This window comes from Mastigoproctus giganteus, chromosome 6 (genome assembly GCF_048544385.1).
Source record: "Mastigoproctus giganteus isolate SK-2022 chromosome 6, ASM4854438v1, whole genome shotgun sequence".
Classification (NCBI taxonomy): domain Eukaryota; kingdom Metazoa; phylum Arthropoda; class Arachnida; order Uropygi; family Thelyphonidae; genus Mastigoproctus; species Mastigoproctus giganteus.
In genome coordinates, this window is record NC_143580.1 from 169,550,779 (window position 1) to 169,568,784 (window position 18,006).

The following is an 18,006-nucleotide window of genomic DNA, read 5'->3' on the forward strand; positions in this document are numbered from 1 at the left end:
AAGAGGGGATTTCAAAGCCTGCTGTGGATCATTGTGGAACAAGGAAATACATGGGCTGTGTTAAGGTAACTAAGAGCACAACTAGGTTCAGCTATACTTGCATGTACACCAATGCTAGAATCACAGTAAATAAATTTGATGAATTTGAAGTGCTGGTCAAGTCATCAAATGAAAACACTGTAGGAATATCAGAGACATGGTGTCACTCATATATAATGGATGCAGAATTTGAATATGGGGAGTACAACATATAGAGAAAGGATTAGTTAGGAAACAAAATATAATGCAGTGCATCCAGTTGACATGGATGGCTAGTGCAATGTTGAGTCAGTTTGGTGTGATGTAAGCATTGAGACACTAATGGAAACAGTGAAAAGATTAAAGGTGGAGTTGGCTTTTTGGTCCATAAAGATATAAAAAACATTTTGGAATTCAAAAGTACATCACCAAGGGTGTCAAGACTGCATCTCAGGATTTCTAAGAGTGTAACTAAAGGTTATAATGATTTATGCATCAACATCGAGCTATAATGATGAAAAGGTTGAACAAATGTACACTGAAATAGTAGTAGTAGTAGTAGCAGCAGTGGCATTTGATGCAAGAAAGCAAGTGTATGAGCTTATGCAGCATCAGCCAAAAAAAAAAAAAAAAAAAAATCACACCATTCCCTCCTTAAATTTATTCAACCTATCAACTTCCACAACGACAGATGGAAGTTTGTTCCAGCAATTAACCACAAGCTGGCTAAAAGCAAATTTCCGCACATCTAATCTACATCTGTCTTTTCTTAATTTGAATTTATGCCCCCTTAGGTTCGTAATCTGAACAAGTGGAAGGATCCCATCAGAATTCAGCGTGCTCAACCCATTCAAGGCCTTGAATGGGTTGAGAGACTTCTAGATGAACAGAAAACCCATTACATTATTATGGGGGACTTCAATGCTAAGGCTGGAAAGAAACAAAACAGCAGAAAGAGAAACTATAGGGCATTTTGGAATTGGTGAAAGAAATTAAAGAAGTGAAAGACTTGTGGACTTTGCAGAATCTATAGGAATGTCAGTAATGAACACTTTTTTCAAGAAAAGGGTGAACAGAAAGTGGACATGGAAGAGCAAAAAATGGATTAACAACTAATGAAATAGACTTCATCATCACTAACAAAAGATATAATATGAATGATGCTACTGTTCTGAACAAGGTAAATGTCAGAAGTGATCACAGAATGATAAGATGCACATGCGCCTCCGTAGCCAGGTGGGAAGGAGCAGCAGTGCGTAGCACACGCTTCTTGATTAGACCGGGGTTCGAGCCCGTCACCACCAAATACGGAGGATGCGGAAAGGTTAAGGAATGACCACCGCATATCCTGGAGCAATATGGCCTTAGTTGCTAATGCTCCTAAAAACCAAACAACAACATAAGATGCACACTTGACATAGATGTAAGAAAAGAAAGGAAAAAAAAACTGACTCGGGTAAATAATTCAAAGGTCTTTGAGATAATAGAAGAGGAGAAAAAGCAGTATGTACTGGAACTTAAGAACAAGTTTGAGCTTCTGCAGACCTTTCAGGACCAAGATACTGACAAGGAATACAAACTTTCTGAAAGTGATAAAGCTCGAGAAAACTATAATTAAAAGAATTCCAAAGAAGAAAAAATTAGTCAAGAAACACTTGTCATGATGAACAGAAGATGACAAATGAAGAGCAAGAGCATTAACAAGGAAAAAATTGAGTATAGTGAGTTATGCAAAGCCATTTAAAAGATACAGCGGACATAAGAAGATTTAACACAAGAAAAGTATAACAAGCATTAAGAGAAAACAAAGGACTTAAATCAGCAGCCATGAACAGTAATATAGAAAGACAAATGATATTGAAACTAAAAAGGCTTATGTTTGTTATTTAGGAGCATTAGCAACTAAGACCATATTGCTCCGGGGATATGCGGTGGTCATTCCCTGACCTTTCCGCATCCTCCGTATTTGTTGGTCACGGGCTCGAACCCCGGTCTAATCAAGAAGCGTGTGCTACGCACTGTCACTCCTGCCCACCTGGCTACGGAGGCGCCAATATATATATTGAAACTGAAAAATAGTGATGATGTACTTATAAATAGCAGAAGAATACTATAAAGTACAGTGGATTCCGGTTATTTGGGCCACCAGTTAATCGGGGCAGCCATTTATTTGGGGCAAATCTTAAATGACAGAAACCAATCAAGAAAAAAGCCAGGGTTTACTTCGCTTAACTGGGATAGCATGCCGTTTAAGCGGGACAGGAGACCGCAGCACTGGAGATTACCCTACGATTGTCTCCGACGGTACCACGTGGTTTGGTCAAAATTCTGGAGGTCACAACCATAAAACAATAAAAACAATGAGCAGTCACCTGTTTAATGGGCTTTTCTGTTAGTGAAATCTATCATAAATGGACAGTAAACTCGATTTTACTGAATTTGCGATAATACCGACAGCTGGAATTCTGTGGGTTACTATGGTGAAATGTGTTTACACTTCCATGAAATCTTCAATCATATAAAAAAATTAATTTTCAGGCCTTCTCTTCATTCGTATTTTTAAAGCTTTGTAACTTGTTACTCTGTTCTCACTTGCACATATTGTGTTACTTGCACTTTGTGTGTGCTGTGTTCTTTATTATTGATTGCTTATCTTTTTACTGTTTTAAATTTTAATCCCCACCCACAAATGTCAGTAAACAGAAATGTCAACTAGTTCGTATGTACATATTACAGTACATATTAATTATTCTGATTATCACATATATTCTTCCGATTTTTACGTATTTTTTAATTGGTAAGGTAATAAAGGGTAAATTTCTGCTTAATATATCTTTGCTTTTATAGCCTATTTTTGCTAATTAGAATCGCTGTTTAATAGAATTAAAATTCAATTCACAAACGTGATCACAATGACCGAAGCTTACTGCACATCATATAGTGAACGGTACTTTACTATGTTGAGTTCGTCGTAACGTGATTTGATCGTACAGTGAACGAATTGTAAAAAAAAAAAAAGGGGGGGGGGTACATTATATTTTTAACTATTTACGTGAAACTGCTGGGGCAGCCACTTAATCGGGCCAAAATGCACTAGTCCCGATGTGTCCCAAATAACTGGAATGGACTGTATTATATGAGTAAGATGCCAGCAGTGGGAAAGATGGATCACAAATTAGCAACACATACAACATACCCAATATCCTTCCTGATGAGGTAGAACATGCAATGAAGAAAATGAAGAATCAGAAAGTCCTGGGTGAAGATGAAGTTACTGTAGAGTTGTTAAAATAGGGGGGGGGGGAAGAGACATGACACAAACTGGCAAGACTCTTCACAGAATACATTAGGAAAGGAGTGACACCTAAGGAGTGGAATAATGCAATCATAATTTTGCTGCATAAGAAAGGAGATACAATTAGCTTATTGTCCCACATTCTCTCTCTCTCTCTCTCTCTCTCTCTCTCTCTCTCTCTCTCTCTCTCTCTCTCTCTTTCTCTTTTTTTTTGGCTGGTGCAGCATAAGCCTCAGGCTTCCTTGCACCACATGGTTAATAATAATAATAATCTACAAGTTGTTCACAAGAGTCATTACTAGCAGATTAGAAAGAATACTTGATGAGAATCAACCTTCATGTAATATCACAGCTAATGGAGAAAGCAAATGAATATAAAACACCATTATGCCTGGCATTTGTGGATTATGAAAAGGCATTTGACTCCATACAGCATAAGGCAATGTTTAGGGCACTGGAAAGACAAGGCATAGATACCCCATACATTACAATATTGAAGAAAATATATGAGAACGCTACCTCCTTTATTAGACTAGACAAAGATAGTAACAAATTTAAAATTGAGAAAGGAGTTTGACAAGAAGACACAATATCTCCTTAGTTGTTTACTGTTGCATTGAGGAAGCTTTCAGAAGATTAGACTGGTTGCAGAAAGGAGTCAATGTGAATGAGAGTATCTAAACCATTTACGATTTTCAGATGACAAAGTGATCATAAGCCATGATCCCAAAGAATTATAGGAAAATCTTAATCAGTTATGCATTAGTAAGGATTTCAGACTAAAGATGAATATGGCTAAAACAAAAGTAATGATGAACAAGTATGCCACAGAAAGGGATATAATCACTGAGGGAGCAGTAAATTGAAAAGGTGAATTCATATACTTATCTGGGACAAGTCATGAGCTGTAATAATGATAAATGGCTGGAAGTCAGGAGAAGGATAACTTTCAATATGGATAGCATTCAGGAAATATAGTCACATACTAAGGAGCAATATCCCAATTTGTCTGAAACATAAACTAATGAACCAATGTATACTCCCCACCATGATTTATGGAAGTGAAACTTGGGCACTCGCCAAATGTAGGCTTCTGTATCACCTGATAATTTATATGCAGCCCATGTATTTTTATTCTCATTAGTTCATCTGATATCCATTTATCCTAAGCTTTGAACAAATATCTTTTAGTTTGTATAAAAAGCCTAGAAGCTTCTACAATTACTACCCTGAATGCTTCCCAATTTGAATTCACTCTTGTTAACATCACCAGGTGGTCCCACTGAATAGTTTACAAAGTATTGCAGATATAAATTATTTGTCAAATAATTCATGATCTTGTTTCTTTCTCACTTAATATATATTAACAATCGGCTGAAGAGACAGCAATGTTTATAATTTTATTTAAATTAAGTTAGTTTGTCCACTTTCTTTGTTTTAAATCAATTTAGAAACACTTCTATAATTTCTGTGGACTAAGCAGGTGTATTTTTGTTTTTTTCATGTACCCAGTTTAAAAATTAAACTTTGACAAACAACTTAGTACAAAGCATCATTTTAGTTCATAGTAAATCACCGAAGTAGGTGAAATGGCATCATTTTTGTTACAACTCTTATTGTAAACACCTTCACAACAAGTTGCCCTGATAAATTAAACTTTGTTAAGAAGAATTAAGACGGGAATGCTTAAAGGGCTTAAGCCTCATTCTGTGAGAGAATTTGACAATGTACAAGTTAGTGCGAATGCATCATATTAGTACACAGAAAAAACTCTAAATTTGCAAGAACAGCGTCATTTAAGTTAAATCCCATATTATGAATACCTTCACAACGAGTTGCCATGATATTGCACTACTTCGAATAAGTAACACTTCACCTAAGGAGAAGACATTATTTATTCTCAGCGGATACCACCACCCAGGTGGCACCGTTTCGGGGCTCCTTGGCCCTTCTTCGGTGGGTGGGTAGGTACCCTGGTGATGCTAGGTACCTAATTTGAAGTAGGGCATATCATGGCAACTTGTGAAGGTATTCACAATATGAGATTTAACTTAAACAATGCCGTTCTTGCAAATTAGAGTTTTTGCTGTGTACTAATATGATGCATTCGCACTAACTTGTACATTGTCAAATTCTCTCACAGCATGAGGCTTAAGCCCTTAAAGCATTTCCGTATAAATTTATCTTGTACACCATCAGGCATCTCTCATATTGTGGAGTTATACTTCATAACTGTTTTGTCATTATTGCATCATCAGGGTACCTACCCACCCACTGAAGAACAGCCAAACAGCCCCGAAACGATTTGGGTACCCACCCACCGAAGAAAGGGCCTGAAACGGCACCAGGGGGAGCCTGATGATGTCCGGAGTTTCCAAGAATAGGTAATAACAGCCTTCTCCACTGGAGAAGCACTGCCTATTCTAGGAGTTTGAGTTTTTGAGTGGTGTGAGTTGAAGGAGTTACTGTCCCTTTCATTCTTCTACAACGTTTCTTTTCCTCTTCCACTCTTACTATCACTTTCCATCTACCTTTTTGCTTTTCTAAGTCTAATAGGGACAAGTGGATAGTCGAGTTATTATCCCACACATATACAAAATAGCCCGAAATGAGTAGTGGTATCCGCTAAGAATAAGTAACAATGTCTTCGCCTTAGGTGAAGCATTACTTATTCAAAATAGTGCAATATCATGGCAACTCATTGTGAAGGTATTCACAATATGAGATTTAACTTAAATGATGCCGTTCTTGCAAATTTAGAGTACTGTGTACTAATATTATGCATTCGCACTAACTTGTACGTTGAAGAATTAAAATTTGAATAAAGTAAGTGATTTAGTCTACACACACACACAGTGCTGCCACTTTATTAGGTACACCTACCTAGTAGCATGTTGGGCCTCCTTTAGCCTTCAAAGCAGCCTGAATTCATCTAGGCATGGATTGAACAAGATGCTGAAAACGTTGTGCAGGAATGGAGTACCATGCAGACATGAGTGTGTCACGCAGTTCCTTGAGATTCGATGGAAGTGTAGGCCTGCAGCGAACAGCCCTTTCCAGCTCATCCCAAAGATGTTCAATAGGATTGAGATCTGGGAATGAGCGGGCACCTGCAGCAAAGAAAAGTCATTGTTATGTTCCTGGAACCATTCCATTGTGATTCGGGCTTTGGCACTGGCACATTATCCTGCTGGAAGTAACCATCTGACTGAAGATAACTGTCAACACGAACGGATGCGCTTGGTCAGCAACTATGTTTAGGTAAGATGTGGCATTCAGACGTGTATCTATGGGTATCAATGGACCCAACGTGTGCCAAGAAAACGTTCTCCACACCTTGCACAGTAGTCGTCTGACATGACGGGTCCATTGATTCATGTTGTTTTTACCAAATTCTGAGCCTTTCATCAACGTGATGCTCCAGGAACTTCAACTCGTCAGACCAAGCAACTGTTTTCCAACCCTCGATAGTCCAGTGCTGGTGTTGCTGTGCCCACAGGAGACGTGCTCTCTTGATCTTCATTGATAGCGAAGGTATGTGATGTGGCCGTTGGCTATTGTAGCCCATTTGCAACAAAGCAATATTCGCAACAATTGCAATATTTTATTCTGCGCACCAAGGTTGTATTCTGATGTGATGTGCAACACTGTGGCCCGTCTGTTTGCTTGCACAATTCTAACCATCCTCCTCTGACCTCTTCATCAACAAGCAATTTTCTTCCACAGGAGTGCCGTTGAGAGGATGTTTTCTGTTCGTTGCACCATTCTCAATACAACCTTGAAACTATGGTGCGGGAAAAGTTCAGGAAAACTGGCGTTTCAGAGATGCCTTGTCCAGCACATCTTGCAACTGCTACCATGCCATGTTCGAAGTCCATACTCCTTTTCCTCATTCTTGCTACGGTTTGTATGCTTAACTAATACTAGAAAGGTTGTTCTGCTGCATCTATATCCACAACTGATGTGGTCATGTGACTTGCAACATTGTGGGACAAACCATTTGTGTGCACAGCGGGGGTGTACCTAATAAAGTGGCAGCAGTATATATATATATATATTTATTATTTTTCCCCCCCATCCCCATATTGTTAGTTTTGATATGCTTTTTAGCTGGAAATTTCCTAGGTAAGCAATACGAGCATCATTTGGATTAAAACACAATGCAATTTAAAATTCTGGGTTGTGCTCAGAGTTTGGAAACCACTGCACTAGTGTTATATAAAAGTTTGGCTTCATTACATTTTTTTCTTTTTTTTTTCTGTGGACCACCCTGAAAAGTCTTACACAGTCCACAGATCCTACTTAGAAACTGCTGCTCTATACAACTTAATACAATCATTAGCACCTATACAAACATGCAGGAATAAAAGGTTTCTTTAAAAATAATAATAAATAAGCCCAAGCTGATAAATATTAAAGCATAACTTAGAATTATATGCAACAATATCAAAAGTAAAAAGTATACCCTGAAGTCTTTTCTGCCGTACATGGAGTGGTTCTGCTGTAAACTTTGTTTTTGGTGACTTTCCTGGAGCTAACATAAAAGAAAGAAATTGTTTTAAAATAAATTGTAAATTTTAAATACTTGGACTTCTAATTATCACCTTATATGCTCTTTAAATGTGGTATTAGTTTGACGATTTTGATGTATTGTAAATAGTGTGTAAAAAAAAAAAAAAAAGGATTATGGTAAAACCTTAATTTATTTAGCAGACATTAACTTGTCTGCCAAATATAACTGTCTGTTAAACTTGAAAGAAATAGATAAATTTGCTAAAATGTTATAAAAAGTGCTGTACTATAAAATAGAAAAATGTAAATGTTGCAATACTGTATTTCACCATATTTAACAGTTGTGTAGAATAGAAGAGTTGATATTTTGGTGTGTCATATAGCAACAGTGAAACTCTGACTAGAGCTTACTGAGAGTGAAGCGCTATCAAGTCCTCTTGCTTTAGAATCAGATGTTACCCTACTGATGACTGGCATACATGACAGTGATGGAAAGTGATGACAAGGAAAATCCTGGCACCCATGCGCACTCTCTCTCTCTCTCTCTACTATGTGAATCTTGTGAGGGTGACAAGAATCTGGTTTTGCTTTCAGTTTCATTATAATAGCAGGAACTGTAAACACAACTTAAGTACATTTCCACAAATTATTTTAAAAAAAAAGAAAAACAAAAATGCTTCATGCAACATTTCAGCTTTTCTATCTGATACTATATTGATAGGTAAGAAGGTAAGCAGCAGCCTCTGTAGCCCAATGGTCAGGAGTGGGAGTGCAGTAGCACACGCTCTTTGAGTAGACCGGAATTCAAGCTCCTGACTGCTAAATACGGTTGATCTGCCAATCGGCGCTGGACCAGCGTGGCAGATTATGGTCCATTTCCCTCATCATGAATTGTTAAGGAAGCTTCCATCCTGCAGTGGGTTGATAATGGCTGCAGTTTACCTTTACCTACTATATTGATAAACGAAAGTAATGTCAGCCTCCTCATTATCTGCGAGTTAAATATGCTTTATTGTCAATTAAAGGATTTTAACTTATGTTTTACCGTCAGTTACTAACTGCCCTTAGTAAATACAGATGATAAGCTTGGTTCGGTGAATGCTGTTCATTATTTCTGAAGTCTGTTAAATTTCTTTTTTGGTTATATAGCTACTCATGCACCAAGTGGCTAGTTTTCAAGTAGTATTCATGCAAGTTCTCCTTAAATAGTCCTAAAGGATGAACATCCAATAACACCAAATCAGGCTCATACTGAGTGGATTTTCTGAAAGTTCAGATATTAATTTTTCTTTAATTTAAAAAGTTCCGTAGGCCATATATGAGATTTTACATTGTGTTGATGAAATACTTCTTGCAAAGTTTCCTTATCATTTCTATTTGAATGGCAAGCTTTACATAACATTCCAAAAAATTATGGTATCTTTCACTATTTGCTATTCTAAAAAATCAGCTACTAACTAAAGTTCTAAAAATCTGTCAATAAAAGTTGGCAGAGTTTAGAATATTTGGGTATTACTAATTCAGGGAATTTCCCAGCCAAAGTTGTTCTCTTGCTTTCTGGTTCAAAATAATAACCCAGATCTCAATAACAGTTTTTGGGAATCATATTGCTCTGGATTTTATACAGAAAATCATTGGCTTCTGTGATTCTGTAGATGTTAATGGGGAACTCATTTTGAATACACCTGATTAGATTTGCTCACTTTTCAAAATGAAACATAGATGCTTAGGATATTCAAGAGAAAAATTGCTATTGGCAGAGCAACCACAAGTTGAGGTGGTTAGAATCAATAGCAATTTCAAGATTATACCACCATCAGGAAGGGTGGCACCTCAAAGGGAATTCCAAGGTCAACCAAGAGTTACATTCCACGATGGTCACAATCTTCCCTAAAATCAATATCATAGGAGATGATAATTAGGCAGCTTTTCCTCTCCTGAACTTGAGAGAGAGAGAGCTAGTTGTCATATCAGTCTCAAGGGATAGCAGCTTAGTAAAGCGACTCGTAAGGACACAATGCGAGAAGTTCCAAAATTTGGGTTCTTTTCAATCCCCACCTACAGGAGAGGTATTTGAATAGTTGCAGACAGTACCATCTTTGAAGCAAGGTCCACTGAATTCAATGATCTCTTTACATCTGAGTCAGGATTCTAAATTGAAAGTGAGTGTAACGTGGAGAAAACATGGAAATTGCTAACATCTCCATTAGGGAAAAGGATAACTATCATAATGGGCATGTAAAAGGTATTAAGAATGAAAAGCTATGCTGATCTATACTTCTCTGAGGGAAGAAAACCTTGATTGCTTGAAAAGACAGGGATGAAACTGGGTCCTTTGTGAGGCTTTTCAAACTCATCACAGACCTGATTCATTTTTATAGATGATAATACTCTCCCATATATAGGCCTCAACAAATCACGGAATTCCATTAAAGTGAAAATATTCTTTGAATTGAGTGACCAGCCAGCTCTCTAAAATTGAATCCAATTAAATAAGTCTGTGATACTTTAAGAAGAAAATTTGGGAACATCAGCCTTCTCCTCCTCTTCTTCTGAGGACCCTCCCAGTATGCTAATATCTACTCTTGTAGAGAGTGAAGTACATTACATAGAAGACCTTATCATCAGGTTTGTGAATGGCAAGAGAACTTTGTGAGAGTTCTCATGTCTATCAAATGCCTAAATTATGTAGGAATGGAAGTTTGCTTTGGGCAGTCATGGTCTCACAATTATGATTCACAAATGTTGAAACTTAATAAAAATTGAGCATTACAATAAAAATCTTCTAAAAAAAAGATCTGACAGAATTAAAAACATTTTTTTTGTAATTCCAGATTTTAAAGTTCTAACTTAACTTTTAACCAGCAATATAGTTACTGTTGCAGTGTTAAAAATTCATAATTTTGAAAATAAGTTAATTGAATTGTTAGACTTATATTTTAAAAATGTTAGCTAACGTGTAGCAAGCAATGAAATGCTGATCTGTATGGTTTTTTGTCTAATAAATTTTTCTTTAGTGAAGCAACAGCAGTTATCACTTACATAAATTGTCTGATGTCAAAGAGGTTTCAATGTGACAAACTATGCAAAAATAAATTCTGGTCAGGTCTTTGCTACAAACAAAACATGAATGACCTAATGACAACTTGATGAACTGTCCAAAACTAGAGAACTCTGAACTGATTTGTACAGTTACTGGATATATTTCCACATAAGGCTTAATACACTTTTGATTTTTGTGGGAAGTGTAAAACAAGAACATGTTTTTTTACCTCCCTCATAAAAGGAGGTTCAGGGTAGTTCAGCCAGGGATTTAAAATTTATTCAGATTTTATTTATGCTAAGGCATCTAGATAGTCAATAACCTTTTTTCGTCCACTCTGATATTCCTTGTGCTCTGTGGTAGATATAAGCTAGTCCGTAATCAAGTCACAAAGGAGGTTAGGCAAGCAAAGGCAAATTATGAGAAATATTTGGTGTTTTTCTTAGCAAAGGATGCTAAGAAAAACAGCAAGGACTTCTTTGCTTCTATAAACTCTAGAAGGAAGGGGATGAATCAGATTAGTCCACTTGATATTGATGGTTTGACTGTTGATGATGCTGCTCAGATAGCTGACAAACTGAATGAGTATTTTGCATCTACATTCACACATGAGGAATTCTGTAGGGAAGTGGAGGACAGAAGCTTATTAAACTCTAAAAAGGAAGGGTAATGATTTTAATAACTGAGAGCAAAGTGGAGAAGAAATTGTTGAAGTTAAACATAAGAAAGGCACCTGGGGTGGAAGAAATCTCTATCCAGTTATATTAAAGGAGGTGGAAAAGGGAGTAAGCAAACCCATAGCCATAATTTTGAGAGCATCCTTGGAATCAAGGGAAGTCCCCACAGACTGGAGATGTGCAAATGTATCCCCAATTCACAAAGGAGGGATCAAAGGGTGACACAAGTAATTACAGACCTATTGGTTTAACTTCTATTCCAGGGAAAATAATGGAGTTACTGGTTAAAGAAGTACTGCAGGATCATCTAGACAAGACTGCAGTAATGATTCAGACGCAGCTTGAGTTTGTTACGGGAAAGTCTTGTCTGACAAATTTGATTGGATACTATGACGTGGTTACAAAGGAACTGGATGCAAAAAATAAATTTTGATACCAAATACTTGAATTTCAGAAAGCTTTTGATACTGTTGTGCATGGAAGCTTATTATGAAGATACTGTTGCATATGGAAGACTACTAGTAAGATACTGTTGCGCATGGAAGACTACTAGTAAGATACTGTTGCGCATGGAAGACTACTAGTAAGATACTGTTGCGCATGGAAGACTACTAGTAAGATACTGTTGCGCATGGAAGACTACTAGTAAGATACTGTTGCACATGGAAGACTACTAGTAAGATACTGTTGCACATGGAAGACTACTAGTAAGATACTGTTGCACATGGAAGACTACTAGTAAGATACTGTTGCACATGGAAGACTACTAGTAAGATACTGTTCCACATGGAAGACTACTGTACAAATTGGAGCAGTATGACATTAAGGACAAGTTGCTACAATGGATAAAAGGGTGGTTGAGTGGGAGAAGACAGAGTGGTAATCAATGGATGCTGCTCTTTGTGGACTAATGTCACTAGTGGAGTCCTCCAGGGTTCGGTGTTGGGTCCACTGTTGTTTTTTATATTTATCAAGGATATTGATGAAGGTATCTAAGGGGCTTAATAGTAGTAGTGGCATGTGATGCAAGAAAGCAAGCATATGAGCTTATGTAGCATCAGCGAAAAAAAAAAAAAAAAACAAATACAAAATAATCCCCTCTAAATATTTGTCCAGTACCTCCTTAAATTTATTTAACCTATCAACTTCCACGACAGATGGAAGTTTGTTTCAGCAATTAACCACCCGTGTGGCTAAAGGCAAATTTCCGCACATCTATTCTACATCTGTCCTTCCTCAATTTCAATTCATGCCCCCTTAGGTTCGTAATCTGAACAAGTGGAAGAATCCTATCAGAATTCACCATGCTCAACCCATTCAAAGCCTTATACACCTCAATCAGATCACCTCGCATGTGCCTAGTCTCCAGCTGCTGCAATTTGCAGAACTTAAGCCTCTCTTGGTAAGAGCATCCTTTCATTTCCCCTCACCAATCTTGTTGCCCTTCTCTATACACGCTCAAGCAAATCTACATCCTTCCTAAAATGAGGCCTCCAAACGTGCACACAGTATTCAAGGCATGGCCTGACCATTGCCTTATACAGAGGGACAATCACCTCCTTTTCCCTGCTAACAAAATTCCTGTATATTATTGACAACACCCCATTACCTGCCCTGGCAGCCTGTCTGCTTTGCTCAGAAAACTTCATATCTGACTGAACAATTACTCCCAGGTCTTTTTCATTTTCTACCTCCTTAAGTGTAGTACCACACAGTTGGTACGTTTCTCTGGGGTTACTTCTGCCCATATGCAGTACTTTGCATTTTACATGGGAAAACTTCAGTTGCCACTTCTCAATCCATCAGCCCAAATTTTCTAGATCCTGTTGGTAACACACTGCCATTACTGTCATTAACAACCCTGCTAACCTTTGTATCATCTGCAAACTTCGATACTAAGCCTGATATACCTTCATCAATATCATTGATAAATATAAAAAACAGTCAATCCAACACCAAACCCTGTGGGACTCCACTAATAACATTAGTCCACGAAGAGCAGCACCCATTGATTACCACCCTCTGTCTTCTCCCACTCAACCATCCTTTTTTCCATTGTAGCAACTTACCCTTAATACCATTCTGCTCCAATTTGTACAGTAGTCTTCCATGCGCAACAGTGTCAAAAGCTTTCCTAAAATCCAAGTATATGATATCAAAATTATTTTTTGCATCCAGTTCCTTGGTAGCCACATCATAATAACCAATCAAATTTGTCAGACAAGACTTTCCCTTAACAAACCCATGCTGTGTCTGAATTATTGCTGCAGTCTTGTCTAGATGATCCTGCAATGCATCTTTAACCAGTGACTCCATTATTTTACCCGGAACAGAAGTTAAACTAACTGGTCTGTAATTACTCGTGTCACCATTCGATTCCCCTTTGTGAATTGGGGACACATTTGCACATCTCCTGTCCGTGGGGACCTCCCCTGAGTCCAAGGATGCTCTCATAATTATGGCTAAGGGTTTGCTTACTTCCTTTGCCACCTCCTTTAATATAACTGGATAGATCCCAACCACCCCAGGTGCCTTTCTTATGTTTAACTTCAACAATTTCTCCTCCACTTTGTTCTCAGTTATTACAAAATCATTAAGCACCCTATTACAATTTGGTAACCTTGTGACATTTTCAAACCTTAATAACTCCTCATGTGTGAATGTAGATGCAAAATATTCATTCAGTTTGTTTTATATCTGAGCAGGATCATCGACAGTCGAACCAGATTCATCAGATTCATCCCCTTCCTTTTAGAGTTTATATAAGTAAAGAAATCCTTGCTGTTTTTCTTAGCATCCTTTGCCAAAGATTTCTCGTAATCTGCCTTTGCCTGTCTAACCTCCTTTGTGACTTGATTACAGACTAGCTTATATATATCATAGGCTTCTGTGTCGCCTGATAACTTATATGCATCCCATGCATTTTTCTTCTCTGCCACAAGTCTCATTAGTTCATTTGACAACCATTTAGGCCTAAACCTTTAACAATATTTCTTAATAAGTATGAAATGTTTAGTAGCTTCCACTATTAATTCCTTGAATGCTTCCCACTTAGAATTTGCTGTTGGTAACATCATCAGTTGGTCCCACTGTACAGAATTTAAAAACTGTCTGAGACCACTATAGTCACCTTTACAGAAGCAAAAACCCCTTCCTTGACCCCTGATGGTAATCATATCTTTAAGTAAATCCCACATCAGTACACCATGATCACTGCCACCTAATGGTTCCTTTATCTGCAAATTCTTAATACACGAATGATCACTGCTGATAACCATGTCAAGAGTATTACCCTCTCTGATTGCCTCTCGAACATGCTGCTGAAGAAAACAATCATCCAATAAATCCACAAAAGTCTTACTAGTGTGCGAGTGACCAACCCATAAGTTCCAGTCTATATCTGGGAAGTTAAAATCCCCCATTATAAGACATTCTGATTTACTAGTCCACTCTAATTCTCTGTACAATTGTTCATTGTACTCATTCTTGTCATTAGGCCTATAACACACTTCTACTCTTATTTTTGCTTTCGCAGTGCTTATGTCACACCAAACTGACTCAACAGTGCACTGTTCATCCATATCAACTGGATGAACTTCTTCTGATTTTATGTTTTTCTTAATTAACAGCGTAACACTTCCTCCCTTCCCATCCTTTTTGTACACATTGTACTCCCCAAATTCCAGTTCTGCGTTCCTTATATCTGTGTGACACCACGTCTCTGCTATCCCAACAATTGACATCAAGACATCAAACAGCCTTTGATGTCTTGACCAACACTTCAAATTCATCAAATTTATTTACTATACTTCTAGCATTGGTATACATGCAAGTATACATGTACCTATTCTTATTATTAGTTACCCTAACACATCCCATATACCCACCTCTTTCACGATGACTGCCATCAGTCCCTGAAACCCAACAACACTCCTCACTCCACGCCGCTGCTTATTCTAATAGAAGTAGTGCAAGAATCACCTTCACCTCTGCCTGCAGCTACTTTTAAACTTTTAGTCTGTGAATCCGCCCCCCCCAAAGCTAGCAGTTTTCCGACCCACCTAACACTGCCTCGATAGCATCAGCAAATATTCTTGCACCCTTTCTATTTAAGTCTATCCCATCCCTGTAGAAGCAGTCTCTCCTATTAACAAGCACAGATCAGGCTAAAAAAAATTTTACTCCTTGAGCCTTGCACATTTCCTCCAGGGCCGAATTGATTGACAAGGCTCTCATCATGTACTCCCTCCTATCATGTCTGGGCAGAATTTCAAATTTAACCCTAATTCATGATTTTTTGCAACATTGACCTGTACTTGTTAAGTAAATCTGCAGATCTCCTACTCTTAATGTCATTGGTGCCAACATGTACAACAATATCACCCTTTGTGCCCTTAAAAGATGATATATGCTTTACATCATCAACTTTTGCCCCTGGCAGACATACCCTGGTCCTATTCCATATATCCTTTTTACACAATATATTCCCCGTCTCCCTGACAATAGAGTCACTGACAATAACTAATTCCTGTGGGACCAGCGCATTCTGCCTTGGAGGTTGCCGCTGTGTTGCCTGATGCCCAGGAGTGAGCTCTGGCATTGAGTTGGGCAGCTGACAGCTTGACAGGCCCCTCCTTAATTTCTTCGAGGGCATCTACTCTACACCTCAAGCTCTCATAGACACCCATCAGAATGCTGAGCTGACGCCTAATTTCTAGACACTGTGCACCTGGCACACACAAAGACATCCTCCTTGGCTAGATCATGTTCCGTTCCAGAGAGTTCGGCAAACATTTCACAAGTTGCACATGTTTTTAGGCTGTGATGCGTTGGAGAATGCCCCCCTCAGTTCTCACCCGAGTCACAGCACTCCTGCCACTTTGTGCCCATTGCTTTTCTGCTCTAGTCTGGGACATGATATTTTAAATTAATAAGATAAATAAATTTAATTAAATAATTGTCAACACTACACTATCAAATAGAATACTAAATGCAGGGATGCAAATTACGCTATATAATTTTACATTAGAGCTACCTAGTTGCCACAATTAAAAATTTGAAATCCCTACCACTCTATACAAAAACAATGGCTGCAAGGTTCGAACGAAACAATGGTTTATGTATATTAAGTAGTAATCTACAAAAACTCTTATCTAAATTAAAAATAACCATTGTATCTAGAACTATATGGCTACTTATAAAGTTCAATATAAAATAACAATTAGGTAAATAAAATGGCAAACACTTATCGCTTTTTCGGAGCCTGTAATTCACAGCTGTAATTTTTAGAGTCGGCGCCCTCAGTCAGAATCGCTAGTCCCACAGGAGTTAGTTATCGTCGGTGATTCTATTGTCAGGGAGATGGGGAATAAATTGTGTAAAAAGGAGAGATGGAATAGGACCAGGGTATGTCTGCCAGGGGCAAAAGTATGTCCAAGTATGCAGATGATACAAAGGTTGTCAGGATGACAGTGTGCTCCTTCAACAGGATCTAGAAAAGTTGGGCAGATGGTCTGAGAAGTGGGAACTGAAGTTTAACAATGACAAATGCAAAGTACCACATATGGGTAGAAGTAACCCCAGAGAAATGCACCATGTGGTACAACACTTAGGGTGGTAGAAATGAAAAAGACCTGGGAGTAATTGTGCAGTCAGATATGAAGTCTTCTGAACAGTGCAGACAAGCTTCTAGAGCAGGTCACGGGGTATTGTCAATGATATACAGGAATTTTGCTAGTAGGGAAAAGGAGGTGATTATCCCTTTGTATAAGGCAATGGTCAGGCCATGACTTGAGTACTGCGTACAGGTCTGGAGGCCTCATTTTAGGAAGGACGTAGAGTTGCTAGAACGAGTACATAGAATGGCAACAAGATTGATGAGAGGAACAAAGGGGTGCGCTTATGAAGAAAGCGCTTAAGTTCTGCAAGTTGCAGCATCTGGAGACTAGACATCTGTGAGGTGATCTGATAGAGCTGTATAAGGCCTTTAATGGATTGAGCAGGCTCAATTCTGATGGGATTCTTTCTCTAGCTCAGATTACGAACCTGAGGAGGCATAAATTCAAATTGAGGAAAGACAGTTCTAGAATACATGTGTGGAAATTTGCCTTTAGCCAGCGGGTAGTTGATTGTTGGAACAAATGCCCATCTGTCGTTGTGGAAGTTAATAGCCAAAATAAAAGCAATGAGGACAAATGTTTAGAGGGAATGGATGTGTGAAATGGGATTTTTTTTTTTTTTTTTGTCTGATGCTGCATAATCTTGCTTTCTTGCATCGAATGCCTCTACTACTACTCTGACAAGGAATAACAGAGTGCAAATATGCACAAGTACCACCTTTGAAGCAAAAGGAATCACATAGCAAATAATTAGGGTGACTGACCTGAGTAGTGGTTGCCATAACAGATAATTGGGATTCTATCAGAAAAAATTAAGTGGTACTTGATAGATTGCAAATGGAC

The 18,006-nt window shown here is 38.1% G+C and overlaps 1 protein-coding gene across 1 annotated transcript in view; it reads right to left on the bottom strand.

Moving 5' to 3' along the window:
- The window catches only part of LOC150084741 (uncharacterized), a gene marked incomplete at its 5' end in the record, with an annotated part of 120,705 nt that overhangs the window by 72,849 nt on the left and 29,850 nt on the right, over window positions 1–18,006 (bottom strand). Inside the window, one exon of the mRNA XM_090376343.1 lies at window positions 7,779–7,847. Within this exon, the coding sequence (XP_090232469.1) occupies window positions 7,779–7,847 (69 nt within the window). The remainder of the gene's footprint in view (window positions 1–7,778; window positions 7,848–18,006) is intronic.